The sequence below is a fragment of the Camellia sinensis genome, chromosome 12 (genome assembly GCF_055761805.1).
Source record: "Camellia sinensis isolate YWXY chromosome 12, ASM5576180v1, whole genome shotgun sequence".
Lineage (NCBI taxonomy): Eukaryota > Viridiplantae > Streptophyta > Magnoliopsida > Ericales > Theaceae > Camellia > Camellia sinensis.
In genome coordinates this window covers 135,184,175-135,197,426 of record NC_138972.1, presented here as the reverse complement: position 1 = coordinate 135,197,426, position 13,252 = coordinate 135,184,175, and the positions used below count along the sequence as shown (strand labels likewise).

At 37.4% G+C, this 13,252-nt stretch overlaps 1 protein-coding gene and 1 pseudogene across 2 annotated transcripts; both read left to right on the top strand.

Annotated features, from left to right (window-relative positions):
* The first annotated feature begins 2,866 nt into the window (after positions 1 to 2,866).
* On the top strand, positions 2,867 to 4,707 carry LOC145804800 (F-box protein SKIP22-like). The gene has a single exon (XM_082899964.1). The coding sequence runs from the start codon at positions 2,967 to 2,969 to the stop codon at positions 4,464 to 4,466; it is 1,500 nt and encodes a 499-aa protein (XP_082756090.1). The 5' UTR covers positions 2,867 to 2,966; the 3' UTR covers positions 4,467 to 4,707.
* A 428-nt stretch (positions 4,708 to 5,135) lies between these two features.
* LOC114265108 (tubulin alpha chain-like) lies at positions 5,136 to 12,840 on the top strand (annotated as a pseudogene). The gene is made up of 5 exons (XR_014347257.1): positions 5,136 to 6,866; positions 6,946 to 8,417; positions 10,944 to 11,178; positions 11,298 to 11,668; positions 11,953 to 12,840. The product of XR_014347257.1 is annotated as a tubulin alpha chain-like (transcript).
* Positions 12,841 to 13,252: the final 412 nt, after the last annotated feature.

Here is a 13,252-nt window from a genome sequence, read left to right as displayed (position 1 = left end):
AAAGAGAACGGAAAACAAAACACAGAGTGCAAAAACAAAATCTCAGAAGAAAGGGTCCCCGCTCGAGCGTGGACTACCTCGCTCGAGCGGACCTTTAAGGCCTGCAAAAGTACTAGTTGCATAAAAAATAAGCTCGAGCGTGAAATAGGGAGCTCGAGCGAAAGGCCTGTCTACAAAGCTCCACGCTCAAGCGTGAAATATCCCGCTCGAGCGGACACCAAGTCTGCAAAAAGTACTGGGAGCACGTATTTCCCGCTCGAGCGGACATCAAAATTCTAGGTTTCCCAGATTGTGTTCTTGAGTTCAAATTCGACTCTCAACCAACAACTCATGCATTTTATAGCTCAAATTCCACACATACTTGTACTAACATGGTATAAACACCAAAACACATCATCATGGAGCTCAATTTCAAAGATTTAACACATCCATGGCTCAAATTGACACCAAACTCAATTCTAACATACACATTTATGCATTCAAAGCTCTTATCTTCATAGATTGTACATGCATGTGATGTCTAGCTCCCATTCTCAACTTAGATGATACCAATGGTGATTACCCATGAGCTTCAACTACAAATTTACATGGATTTCAACCAAATTGCAACATGAATCATGTAATTCAAGCTCAATTATGCAAATTCCAACTAATTACATACATGCATGCATATATGGTCTTTCAATTCAACAAAACAAATTCAAAACATGCTCTTGACCATAAATTAACTTTGAACACACAAGATTACACCTTAAACTCATGAATTCAAGAATCAGTGCTTACCTAGAAGCCCAATCTATGGTTAATTCTTGAACTAGACTTCAAATTCCCAAGCTTGAGTCAAAAATTACACAATTCTCTCTCTCTCTCTCTCTAACAGCCGGCCTCTCTCTTTTTCTTAGAGTTTGATCAGCCCAAGTGAAGCTAAATGAGAGAAATGAGGGTATAGTGCTCAAATACAACAAATCTCACTAGCTACAATTAATAATTTTAAATAGTTAGGCACTAATTCACAAATTTAGGCCTAGTTTGGGAAGACTAAATAAGTGCACTTTTTGACTTTTTATGAAATATGGGTTGGGTTTGGGTTGGGTTTGAAGTGATATGTTAGAGAGGTGATGTGACTTAAATAAGATGATGTGACTTAAATAGGATAGTGACTTTTTGACTTTTTGTCTTTTTTCAATCATGCCAAACTTGGCCTTAATCAACTTAATCTGGTCCGAATCAATTTTTCAATTAAACTTCACCGTAGGCTCTAAAAATTATGCCAATCACAATGGCGCAATCAATTTCGGGTTCTGTGACCGATAAGGTCCTCAATTTAATTTCTAAAGCAAATAGTCAAACAAATATTCCTACGGTGAACAGATAGAAATTCAAAACCACATATATTCACATAATGGCACACAAAATCATATTAATCACATATTCATACTCAAATTAATGACCAATTAGCATCCATGGAACAGGGGTATCACAGTTAGGGTTTCGCATTGTCACGCCATCGATCGCCACGCCGTCCATCGTCACGCTAGGGTTTCACATCGTGATGGGTTTTCACAGCACAGCCAGAAAACAATGCTGAAGAGAGAGAGAGAGAGAGAGCGCTCTGGTTCATAACGCCAGAAATCGCCTCTCTCACGCTGGAAATTGCCACACTCTCTCGCTCCCTCAGAGAATGAATAATGATTTTTGTAGTTTATATAATTGCAATTTGATAATACTTCAAATTAGTGAAAGGCATTTAAGCAATTTTGACACTCCCTTCGTATAATCCACTTGCGAAAGCGGCTGCCAATCGCTTCTGATTTTGGACGAATTTATGTAAAAAAAAAAAATCTATAAAAAGTGAAGCCGTTGGCGTTAAACTTAATCAAATACTCTGTAATGACTTTTTAGAAGCCATAAGTTATAATCGGTTCAAATTAAACTAGATTAGGGGTGAGCAGCGGATATACCGATTCGCCTAAATCGACCGAACTGAACTGATCCGCCGCATTTTGGACGGACGCGTAATGATGAGCGGACGGTTGCGGATTGATTTTTTTCAATCCGTCTAGTTTTGGACGGATGGTGAATTTGAGGTTCTTTTGACTGTAATCGAACTGCCAAACCGCGAGCACCCCTAGTAATTTGTAAAACTTTGTGTTTTCAATTGAAAAAAAGTTTAAATATTCTGTTGAAAAAAAATTTCAACTTGAATATATTTTTTGAATTGAAAAAAATAAATGTATTATTTATTTATAATTTTTTTATTTTTAAATTTAACTCTAAAAATAATAAACAAAAAAGAGGATATGCTAATTGATTTTTGTTTTTAAAAACAGATATAGATGTAACAATACAGAGGCATACATGCAGTGATTGTAATACTTTTTTAAGTCTTTGACGGTAATACTTTTTTTTAGGAAGTGCACAAGTTAAATTATGTTGAAAATTTATAAAATTTTAAATCGTCAAATCGATTTGCATCTATCCGCCAATCTGCTCAATCCATATTTGCCGAATTGGCAGACGAATGTAGATTGATTTTCTTCAATCCGTCAATCTGACAAACGAATGACAAATTAGAAATTCCGTGACTGGAAGCCACTCGCGCCCACCCCTAAACCAGACCAAATGCCCCCAATATTAAGGCCTCATTTGGAAACCAGTTCATTTAGTCAAAAAATCAAAAAGTTACTAAAAAAATCAACAATTCATACTAAAAAGTCAAAGATTCTTTTTTTTCTCTACTTTTTACACATTTTTTCATAAAAAATTAAAAAATCATTCCAAACATACTAATTTTTTTAACTCATATTTTAACCAAATAATCATAAAATTACTAAATTAATCTATCCACAAACGAAGCCTTACCAACACTTTCCGATAGACAACACTTTCCCATAGCTCTGCGAAACGGACCTTTGCCTGCTGCGAATTTACAAATCTACGTTAACTTTTCATCTACGATTCACGCCATGAAATTGAGACTCAGATCTTCTGAAACCAAAGAAACCCTAAAAATCGAAGTATCCACACCATGCTCGATTCAACACCTCAAAGAAATTGTCGCTCAGAGACTCACTTCTTCATCTTCTTCTGCGGCAGCTTCTGTACACCTCTCTCTCAATCGCAAGGATGAGATTCTTGGTTCTTCGCCTCAGGACTCTCTCCAAGCACTAGGTATTACCTCAGGTGATCTCATCTTCTTCACTCTCGATCCTAATTGTTTTTCCTCCGAAACCCTAATTGTCCAATCTAATAGTTCACAATCTCAGAATTGTCAAAATGCCCTAACCCTAGAACCCAGTTCTCAGAAAGAACGAAATTTGGATACCCAGAAGGAAGAAACCCTAGACTCTGAATCTGTGAAGACTGTAACTCGAGAATTAGATACCCACAAAGAAGAAAAAACGCAAGGTTTAGATACCCAGATGGATGATGGTGGTGATGAGTCTATGGTAGATGTGGGGAAGTCGTTTTCTGTGCCTGGTTTTCTGAGGAAAGTGTTCTGGAAGGAGGTGGGTGAAGGGGATGGTGGTGATCACAAGCTGTTGGTTATTGCTGTCCATGCTGTTCTGATAGAGTCTGGCTTTGTTGGGTTTGACTCCGTTTCGAGGAGGAAGGTTGAAGGGTTTCATCTTCCAGATGAATGGCCTTCATTGCAATTCACTATGTCTCTGCAGTACACTCTTCCTGAGATCATTAAGCAGGGTCCTATTACAATTAATGGGGTTGAAACAGTGAAATTGAAGTTTCAGAGTTTGGGAAAGTTTGTTAATGTGTATGGATCTTTAGCTAAGAATGGTTCCGGGCCGTACGGGGTGCGCTTGGATGAGGACCATTTGGATTTCTTCTTGAACCTTATATGGGCGAATTGTGATTCGATTGATGAGATGAATGGAAAAGACAGCTTCTCTAATTTTCAAGCTGCGAGGGAAGTTTTTGAATTTTGGAAGACTGTAAAGGATAAGCTTGCATTGCCTCTCTTAATAGATTTATGTGAGAGGGCTGGTTTGGCTCCTCCACCGTGCTTTATGCGCCTCCCAACCGACCTGAAACTTAAGATTTTGGAGTCTCTTTGTGGTGTTGATGTTGCTAAAGTGGGATCTGTTTGTTCTGAATTGCGCTATTTGTCATCTAATGATGATTTATGGAAGCGTAAGTTTGTGGAGCAGTTTGGCAACGTGGAGGGATCTCAGGGAGGGAGCCACTGGAAAGAGAAGTTTGTGAAGTCTTGGGAGACTAGAAAGAGGAGGAAGAAAGCTATGTGGGAGAGGCCCCGTGTGAGAGGAGAGCCTTGGCCATTTCGAGTTGGGGTACCAAGAATCATCAGAGACCCTCATCCTCTCAGGGTTCCAAGAATCATAGGTGGAGATCATGACATAGGGCCAGATTTCCCATTTGGGCCGTCTCTTCGAAGAAATGCTCGTCGGAATGTCATGCCTCACGGTAGTCTGTTTGGACGTCGCACCTAGTCAGCAACTTTAGTTTCTCGTTGGCTATCCTTGTCTTGTTGGAGGTAGTTTTTATGGGTATAATAAGCTTATGCATTTATCTGTGAGTGCTTTGGTAGATCTCCTAGAAGTTTGTAAATAAAAGTATTTATCAGTGACTTGGTAATGTTTATATGAATACTGTTTGTCGTGCCCATTTGACAGGCTTAAGTTTTGGTTTTGTTGTGTTGCTATATCGTCTATGCAATAATTTGATTGACAATGGATATGGTGTGATGATCTGATACCTAATTCTTTTGTAATTGTAGTACACTAGTGGGTGACACACGCGATGTGTGTGCAATTCAAATAAGTAAGAATAAAAACAAATAATAAAGAAATTAGTATCATAATATGAATGTTGTCAAAGTGGTAAGAGTGTTTTTAATGAAACTCAAGATTTTGGATTCAAACCTTCTCCTCCTCTGTCTAAAACTTTTTTATTTTAGGCTAGAAAAAACTGCCACGTGACGTGTGGGCTTGGACACCAAGTTTAGTCTTCACTTAATAATAGTATAGACATAGATAGATGGTTTTATGGATTCATTAATGGTTTGAACAATTTCATTACATTAATAAGTAGTTGACAGTGGGGATTGCCTAAAAACAGTTACTAATATATAGTATTTGAATGTTGATTGACTTTGCCTTCAAGTTTACGTCCAATAAGTTTCACTGGAGATACATGGTTCTGCAAGACAGCTGACCTCACAATTTGGTAGTCACTGGCATTTCTGAGACTCCTCCATTTGTGTTGGAAATATGGTGATTTGTTTCGAGACGACTGCCTTAATATTACATAAAAACCAAATATGGTTTTAAATACTGTGATACATTTGTAAGGCTATGTAATTGTTTTGTATGTCAAGTTTCAGAATTATGATCTATGTTTTAGACCTTTTTAGTTTCATACAATTATCAAACCACTTTGAAACTGACTTTGCAAAGCTGGCCCCAGGGTAAAGTCATTGGTATGGCCTCTTTCATTACCTGTAAGGATAACATAAATTGAACTAGGTTCAAATGCATCCCCCTGACATCTTTTGAGGAGATTCAGTGTTGTTATATATATATGCTATAAATTCTCTGTGGACAAAATGCTTATTATCTTTAAAAATTTCTCTTAAAGTGATAGCTACCTAGGATGACATATCATAGAGTGATCACAATGCATCTGTGTAAATTTGAAACTTGATGCAACTCTTAAGATGTTTATCACAATCTTTTTGTTTCACCCTTTTAATATTATTAGTATTTTGAATGCTTTACAGTATACAGGTAAAAGAGGTCAGGTTGAGCTCCTTTTTTAAAAAAGCTTGCTAGAAATATCCTATGCTAAGAGATTGGGGTTGATATATGTGAATGCCCTGATTCTGGTATGGTAGTGTGGTTAAAAATTTATGAAGTTTGAAACAGGATCATTTCTAATATATGTTTTGATTATTGATCAATTGCTAACCTTTTCTTTTGCCTTCCAATGAGTAGAAATTCCTTCGTTTGGATAGATGTGGATTTGAAGTCAAAGGGATTTGAGGTTGGATTTTATAAAATATTAGAGAGCGACTTATTATAGGTGGATAGAAAAACTAAAAAGATGCAATTTAATAGCATTTTGTGCCTAGTAGGAATATCTTCATCATGATTTCATATAATTATTTTTGCATAAGTATTTTAAATATATTGTAATAAAGCTCTTTAATTTAAACTTCAAATAGTTAGCTAAATTATTAGAGCTAAATTTGAGTTATTCTTCTTACTTTCTTATTTAATGAATAATGCCAAATCTATGTATTTCAAATTCATAAATACAAAAATGTCTTAAGCTCAACCTTATACCATTGGGACAGCATGTCATTGGTGATCAATCATTTGTTTATTTGATCTTCTTCTTATACTTCTTCTTCCCCTAGAAAACATTTCTGAAAATTTTATTTTATTTTCTTGGAAATGACCAATTGGACGACTGACCAAATTTGAGGAAACAATTAGACCACAATGTATCAAATTAAACTTTCACTCAAATTTTTGGTGATGAAAAATTTGAATACAAGTGGGAGATGCTCTAATTAACTACTCTCGATTCACTTCTCCCTCCCTCTGCCTAAAATCACCTGTAAAACCGTGAGTCGCCGCCAGCAATTTCTCTCTCTCTCTCTCTCTCTCTCTCTCTCTCTCTCTCTCTCATTTAACAACAACAATAATGGCGTCGTCGGTCACTCTCTTTCGTCGCTCTCTGTTTTACTTTTACTCTTCCTCTTCCTTCCCAGAATCAATCTCTCTCTCTCTACTAGGCCCCATCGCCACATCCTCCTCCTCCAATTCCACCTTCATCGAACCTATTGCTGAATCCAAGCTTCCAGACGAATCTCCAATTTCCCTCAGGTTCTATTTATTCTCTCTATCTCTCCCTCTACATATATAGTTTAATTATATGTTGTGTTAAAATTGGTGTTGTATTCAGGAATGTAGTGGCTTGGTAGATGATCCACGCAATTGGAATCACAAACAAGGACTCGCCATGGAAGACTATCACGATGATCATGAAGATGAAATGAAGATGATGATGATGATGATGAGGAGGAAGATGAGGATCGGAGTTTGGATCTTCTGGTCAAGTTTGTTCAGAATGTGTTTAAGAAAATCTCGAGGAAAGCGAGGAAGGCTGTTCGATCTATTCTGCCTATCACCGTATCCACCAAATTGGTATAAGTCACAACTCATGGCTATGAACTTTTTTCAGTCTAGGTTATGGATGATTGAAAATTGTTTTAATTTCTTTCGATGATAATCAGAAAGATTGTGTTCTCGTTCCATGGTTAGTTGATATATGAATTGGGTAATTGGGGGTAAGAATTATTACTAATAATTACTCTTTTTTTTTTGGATTGGCACAAAGCCCGACTAATCCTAGGGTGCACAGGCCCTCGCCAAGGAGTTTTCTACAAGTGTACCACACCACGGTTAATTCAAGGCTTTTCCCCCAGTCCGATGGCCCAGGAATTGTTAGCACCAGCACTTGAGTGATCTTTTAACACAATTCAAAATACCAATATGTTATACAATTCTACCCAAGGCGGGAAGGCTCTTGAAATGATGTAGTATAGCAACTTGTCCTTGGGGCCTACAATAGTTGCTATAACAATTCATTTGTGGTTCTGTTAGCCACTTCAGCACTGCCACCATGTTCACTCTGTGAATACCTTGAACCAACATTGATTTTGAAGTCATTTACCAAAAAACAATCATTGATTTTGAAGTCATTTACCAAAAAACAATTATTGATTTTGAAGTGAACCTCAAGCATAGGCTTCTACGAACCAGCTTGCTTGCTTGGGCTTCACTTGATTTTGGAAGTTCATCGGGAGTTCTTTATCTCTGATAAATAATTAAAAAAATTGAAGAATAATCAGAATTAGTTTGGTTTTCTTTTCTGTCTGCTTATGATTTTTTTAATTTAAAAATTACTATTTTGGTACTCTATATGGCACACAATACGCATGGACTATAGACGTATTTATTTCAGTCTTCTGATTGTGAAGGGTTCATGACAAGCAAAAATGGCATAAGGCAGGAAAGTTTACAATGATTTCTCCTTTTCATTTCATTTCTTTTTATGATAATTCAGGCATCATAATAAATACAACTTTGGTATTGAACATTCCATTACGAGCAACATTTTCAGATACATTAGAAATGATGATTCAAAATTTTCTTTTCTTTGTTTTGAAAGATTGACACCTTAAATTTCTACTGTGGTTTAGTAACATGGAATTCTGTTCCCGGATGCTTTATGCCATACTAGATGCTTTCTACTAGATATAAGCCTCTGGTAGTCATTGACTAATGGTCTATTTTTTGTTTAATGTAGTTGGGTTTTCTGTCAATGGATTGATAATGCTGACATTTTTGTGGGTTTTGAAGGCATTCCTTGAGGTAAATATAAATATATGCATAAATATATAGTTGTCTATATTTAGATGCATGACCAGTTATGATTGTCACTTTATACCATTTTGATGTCATGTCTCAGTGGATGGCAAATGTATTGCATTCTAGGTTGACTTTTGCCTCAGTTACAGGATCGGTTGAACCCTTGTGTTTGGTACACGTACTTAGTTTCTGTCGGACATGTATTTGATAGAAATTATATGTCTCAAGCGCATATGGCATACCGTACTAAACTTGAGTACTTTTGAATCTTTTTATTCTGGATCTGTTGCTCCTTCTGTGTTTTGGGTAGATTAAATTGGTTTGGAGCTGAAAACTCGCCCTAGCATACGAATAATCCACTTCTACATTTGGCTTTATTAATTTTCAATACCCATCTTGTCCATCTTAAAAAGGATGGGATGTATTATGTTCAAAATCAATACAAAAAAGAAAAAAGGAAAACCATATGAGTTCAGTTTCCGTGACTACGCTTGATTTGTATTGTTGACTGGATCTGGAGCACATACTTAGCATCTAGCTATGCTACGATTTGAATATTGATTATTGAGATATTTGATTTTGGGATTGTGAATTCCCACTTTCAATTATCTTCTTCTTGGTGCTACATCAAAGGGTGCTTGTTTATACTAAATGACCATGTCTGATCATGCATATAGTTCCTTCATCCATGTAATTTAATTGCTATATTAGTTCTAGTGTAATGTAGGAAATACTCAGTCTTTATTAACTATAGCACGCATGTATGCATACATGGTAGGTAATGTTAGTAGAAAACCATGGTGTTTTAGTCTTCACTGGAAAAATTTATTTAATTGCACTAATCTTCTCAGGGTGGTTGTTCTGCCATTTAAAGTTAAGAAATGACACAACTCGACATTCTTCTCATATATATTTGGCCTATGACCTGATTCAGAAAATATGAGCATTCAAGCTAGACTCTGGTTTTGAAGTGGCACAGAGCTCAATAGACTCCCATTTTCTAATCCTTGAATGAACTAATCAGAAAATGCTAATAGTATTGCATTGCACTTGATAAAGATGCTTAATGGTTAATATTTAAACCTTGAATAAACTAATCAGTAATGATTAATGTTTTAGCCTGAGGTTACCAGGACTGGCCGAGCTAGTAGTCAAAATGTGATTGTAGATGCAGCTATAAATATGGAGAGCAGAGAGTCGTTGGTCCTAAGATCAGAGAGAGAGAGAAGAGAGAGCATCAATCATTACAAGGCATCTTCATAAATGCCTTTGCTTGTTTGTTTTGTTTCCTTTGCTTTCCCTCATTTTCTTTCTCTGTAATCGCATTTTTTTCTCTCCAACCAAACAGCGAAAATGAGAGTGCATTTCCGTCCACATAAGTCAGGCCGGTATTCAGGTTGGCAATGCCTGCTGGGAACTTTACTGCCTCGAACATGGCATCCAAGTACCCTCTCTCTCTCTCTCTCTCTCCAATGTATGATGTTTGTCAGATCTGTTGAACATTAGTTCTTATTGACTGTCTTTTGTTTTAGATATTGTTTGAAATTTCACGGGATGTGCAACTTCTGATGCATTCAATGCGAACAAAATGGAAATTATTGAATGTCTAATATTCAATTTTGATAATTCAATACAAAGATGTAAGCTAATGTAGTTCGCTAGATCTGTTAATTCGAATCCTAAAGTATGGGGTTCTCTTAAGAATTCATGGTTTTTATAAGAATTTGCCTGTTTGATTCTGTTTACATTTGCTTGGGTACTTCAATTTTCAATGTTGGGAATGAAGGAAACTTAAAATCCAATTTGATTTGGATGCATTTCAAAGGATAAAAAAAAAAAGAAAGAACCCATTTTGAAATCGCTTTACAAATGAACATCTTTTTAAAAATAGAATTGAAATTACATAAACCTCATGTTATGCACCTACCCAAATTGCCCTCTTTATAAGTTTTTTACTATCAATCCAGTAGGGACATCTACAAGTTTTGTTTCTTTCTAATTCATCATCTAATCCAAATAGAAAAGAGAAGCCATTCCCCTTAAACTACTGGTAGTTTCCTTTCCAACAGACTGGGATTTCCTTCAGATCCTTTTCTTTATCAAGTTCACATTCAATTTTCAAATGGATTTGGTTCCAAACACTGTTAATTTTCTATCTTTACATTATTCTGGGAACACATTACGGAATTGTAGATGTTGTATTCTTCCTTTATGGTGGGATTTTGAGCAAAAGCAGATTTAGGGGTTTGTAGCATTTTGTAAATGTTGGTTTAAGTTAAAAAAAAAGGATTTTGAAATCATGGGGCTTCGTCTGCTTGGTCTGCCATTAAGAGAGAAGAAAGCTAAAGCCCCCACCAGGGGAAAGAGTTCATCTTTGAAATAGTTAGCCCAGAAAGACCTATAGAGATAAGGATATTATCTTCTGCACTTTGTATTTATGTCACTTCTAATTTTTAATCAAGTTAGGTTGTCCTCCATATTCTTTTAGCATGATTAACAGATCACAATATTTTGCCATCTTGTTTTCAGCCTGATGGCCAGATGCCGAGTGACAAGACTATTGGTGGAGGTGATGATGCCTTCAACACCTTTTTCAGTGAAACTGGCCCAGGAAAGCACGTCCCCCGTGCTGTCTTTGTAGATCTTGAACCCACCTTCATAGATGAAGTGAGGACTGGAACCTACCGCCAGCTGTTCCACCCAGAGCAACTGATCAGTAGCAAGGAAGATGCTGCCAACAACTTTGCTCGTGGTCACTACACAAGTATGTATTTGTCTTACTATTTTCCATTTCATTCTTTTTTGGGTTTCTAGGGAAAATCAGGTGCTTGTTTTACTTATATCAATTCCGGAGTAGTTGCTAAAGCTCTTAAATTATCTCAGTTGGGAAGGAGATTGTTGACCTCTGCTTGGATCGTATCCGAAAACTTGCTGACAATTGCACTGGTCTCCAAGGTTACCTTGTTTTCAATGCCATTGGAGGGGGCACCGGATCTGGTCTTGGCTCCCTTCTTTTGGAGCGTCTCTCAGTTGATTACGGCAAGAAATCAAAGCTTGGTTTCACAGTCTATCCCTCTCCACAGGTCTCCATATCTGTTGTCAAGCCCTACAACAGTGTCCTCTCAACCCATTCCCTCCTAGAGCACACTGACGTTGCTGTGCTTCTTGACAATGAGGCTATTTATGACATCTGCAGGCGCTCTCTCGACATTTGGTGGCCCACCTACACCAACTTGAACCAACTTGTTTACCTGGTAACATATGCTCACTTGGCTTATGTTAATTTGGATTATTTATCGGCATATGTGTTGGAATTGGTGATCCGGTCATATATTGAATATTATTAATCGATATATCTATGATCTATAGATAATAGCATTGGAAGTCTAAAATCTTAATACGTAACAACTGTCTATAATCTATAGATAATAGCTTCGGAAGTCTAAAATCTTAATATGTAACAACTGATTCAAAACCCAAATGATTCTGTCTCAGTTGTCCTGAGGGAATTCCCTAAAATAGTTTCCATTGGTGTCAGGTGATTCCTTCCTTGACTGCCTCATTCAGGTTTGATGGTGCCTTGAATGTGGATGTGACCGAATTCCAAACAAACTTGGTCCCCTATCCGAGGATCCACTTCATGCAATGCGCTCCTGTCATCTCAGCCGAGAAGGCATATCACGAGCAGCTCTCAGTTGCAGAAATCACCAACACTGCATTTGAGCCCTCATACATGATGGCCAAGTGTGATCCCTGCCACAGCAAGTACATGCCTTGCTGCCTGGTGTACCGTGGCGATGTTGTGCCCAAGGACGTGAGCGCAGCTGTTGCCACGATCATGACCAAGCGCACAATCCAGTTTGTGGACTGGTGCCCCACCGGATTCAAGTGTGGTATCAACTACCAACCACCTACAGTGTTCCGGGAGGCGATTTTGCCATGGTGCAGAGGGCGGTCTGCATGATCTCGAACTCTACCAGCATGGCCGAGGTGTTCTCACGCATTGATCACAAGTTCAACCTCATGTATGCGAAGCGTGCTTTTGTGCATTGGTATGTGGGTGAGGGAATGGAGGAAGGGGAGTTCTCCGAGGCTCCGGAGGATCTTGCTGCTCTGGAGGAGGATTATGAGGAGGTTGGTGCTGAGTTAGCTGGGGGAGAGGATGGTGATGAAGGGGATGAGTACTGAGGGGGGGTTATACCTGGTTGTGGATTTTGTTGTGGTTTCTCCTATGAGTCTACGATATTGGTATATCATATTATGAGTAGCTTCTTGTGTTGCATATGGTTTGCAAGGCTCTCTTTGGAACTTCAATGTTGATTCTCTATTATCCTCCGTGATTTTTAATGCTAAAATGTGGGTTGTTTTGCAACTTTTTGGAAATGAAAAAAAAAAAAAAAAAAAATCCAAATTCAGAACATGAAAACCCATGGAGCCTATTAATTGTGGCGGCTCACTTCAATCAGTCTGGGCAAAAGTGTTTAAAATTCTTGTTAATGCAAGACGTCATGGAGTAAGCTTGATGGTTTGGTCATTATAAAATATGATCATCATAAATGAAAATGTTTTAGGAAACAGAAGATCTAGGCTGACATAGGATATGGTAGGCAAAAAAATAAATTAAATGAGCATATAATTATTGACAGGGTATAATGATAAAAACGGATTCATGTAACCGATTTCACTTAATTGGGATACAAGACTTAATTTGGCTTAGTTTGGTCAAATCAAATCCATCAAAAAAGCAATGATCAGTACTCACGATATATGCTACATTTGGAGCAAATTTCATCATTTTGGCTAATCAATTTTGTGTTTTTTCTGTTTTTAAATTTTTT

What these genes read in the sequence shown, in the direction of transcription:
- LOC145804800 (XM_082899964.1), top strand. Translation starts at nt 2,967, where the DNA reads ATGAAATTGAGACTCAGATCTTCTGAAACCAAAGAAACCCTAAAAATC.